The following is a 1,588-nucleotide window of genomic DNA, read 5'->3' as shown; positions in this document are numbered from 1 at the left end:
TTTTTTGGTTTTTCTCCGGTACCGGGAACCAAACTCACGACCTTGCGCTTGCCAGGCAGGCGCTTTGCCGCTGAGCTAAATCCCCAGCCCCAAATAATACTATTTTTCCTTTAAGATGCATTTGGCATGCTAGTGAGTTTTTGATTATTTCTGTTTTTAAAGAATTCAAAGTGGCTGGGAATCGTGGCACACGCTGTAATCCCAGCACTTGGGAGGCTGAGGCAGGACGATCACTGCAAGTTCAAAACCAGCCTTGGCTACAAATTGAGCTCACGGCCAGCCTGAACTACAGAGTGAGACCCTGTCTCCAGAAGACCAAAAAAAAAAAAAAAAAAAAGAGAATTCCAAGTAACCTGGTAGAAAGTTAAAAAGAGGTTATCAAGAGAAAAGGATTAGGTGTCCCCAACCAAGAGCCCTGTATCATATAAGTGACCAAAAAATACAAATGGGAAATGTAGCATGTACTTGGGATATTCAAATCCCGTGAAGTTCCTAAAGAAACTATTTAATTGACATCATGGTAGTATATTTTAGCAAAAGCTACTGTCTTTTGACTTAGTACCTAACCATTGATGGTCTATAAATAAAAATCATAACAAGATCTGAACTGAAATTCAGATCTGAAAAAAATCTCACTATGTAGCCCAAGCTGGCTTCTAACTGCAGTCTTCCTGCCTCATCCAATTAATTAGCTGGAATTACAGTCTTGTGCCAAAATACCTAGCTGAAAGATTTCTAAAAGTATCACATTCGAAACAAAACAAAACAAAACAAAAAAACAAGCCTTGCCCATAATCTCAGCACACTAGGAGGCTGAGGAAGGAAAATCACAAGTCTGAGTCCGGTCTGGGAAATTTAGTGACTTAGCAAGACCTTGTCTCAAAGAAAAGGGGGTTAGGGTGCGGCTGGGGATGTAGCTCTGTGTGAAGGCCTTGGGATTGATCTCCAGCACAGCAAACAAACAAGCACAGAGTTCACTTGGAGCCTTTTCAACCACTAAGCCACCAGCGGCTGAGGAATCCAAGTGTACACGGCCCAAAACGCCTGGCAGGAGTTCGGGGAGTTGGAAGGGTGTGTAGAAAGCCAAGTGTCTTCTAGAAACACAAACTGATGGAGGGGCTCTCTGCACCAAATACGAGAAATCAAACCTCCGGTCTTCCACTTGGAAGGCCATTTTGCTAAAATGAAATAAATGGAATACATTAAGGTTGAAATATTACCCCACCTGGAAAATGAGATAAGGTATCAGGTGCCTCTAGTAAAAATATAAATAGGATATCAAATGGCATCCCAGATGGCCAGGCTGAAAAACGATGCTGAGCATGTAAGATTAAGTTTGCCACCAAGACTGCTCCTTGTAGATGGAGCAGCAACGTGTACGTGGATGTTTACAACAATACAGCCGATCACTGGCGTAAATATAGGAGAAATTGTCAAACACCTCATTAGAATCTTCCCCAACATCAAACACCTCACTAGAACAGAAACAAGGTCTCCTAAAACTAATCTTCCCATAACCACAGAGAAAGCAAATAGCTCCAGTTCTAGTAGGGACTGGCTGCCTGCCACTACCTGGAGAAAGTGAGGT

The 1,588-nt window shown here is 42.5% G+C and overlaps 1 protein-coding gene across 1 annotated transcript in view; it reads right to left on the bottom strand.

Annotated features, from left to right (window-relative positions):
* Positions 1-1,174, bottom strand: part of LOC106150326 — a 4,494-nt gene extending 3,320 nt beyond the window's left edge. The window contains exon 1 of the mRNA XM_013522929.1: positions 979-1,174. Coding sequence (XP_013378383.1) covers positions 979-1,174 — 196 coding nt within the window. The remainder of the gene's footprint in view (positions 1-978) is intronic.
* Between the last annotated feature and the right edge of the window lie 414 nt (positions 1,175-1,588).

The sequence above is a fragment of the Chinchilla lanigera genome, unplaced genomic scaffold, assembly GCF_000276665.1.
Source record: "Chinchilla lanigera isolate Chin_1 unplaced genomic scaffold, ChiLan1.0 scaffold00071, whole genome shotgun sequence".
Taxonomy (NCBI): Eukaryota; Metazoa; Chordata; class Mammalia; order Rodentia; family Chinchillidae; genus Chinchilla; species Chinchilla lanigera.
This window is presented reverse-complemented; position numbering and strand designations above follow the sequence as displayed.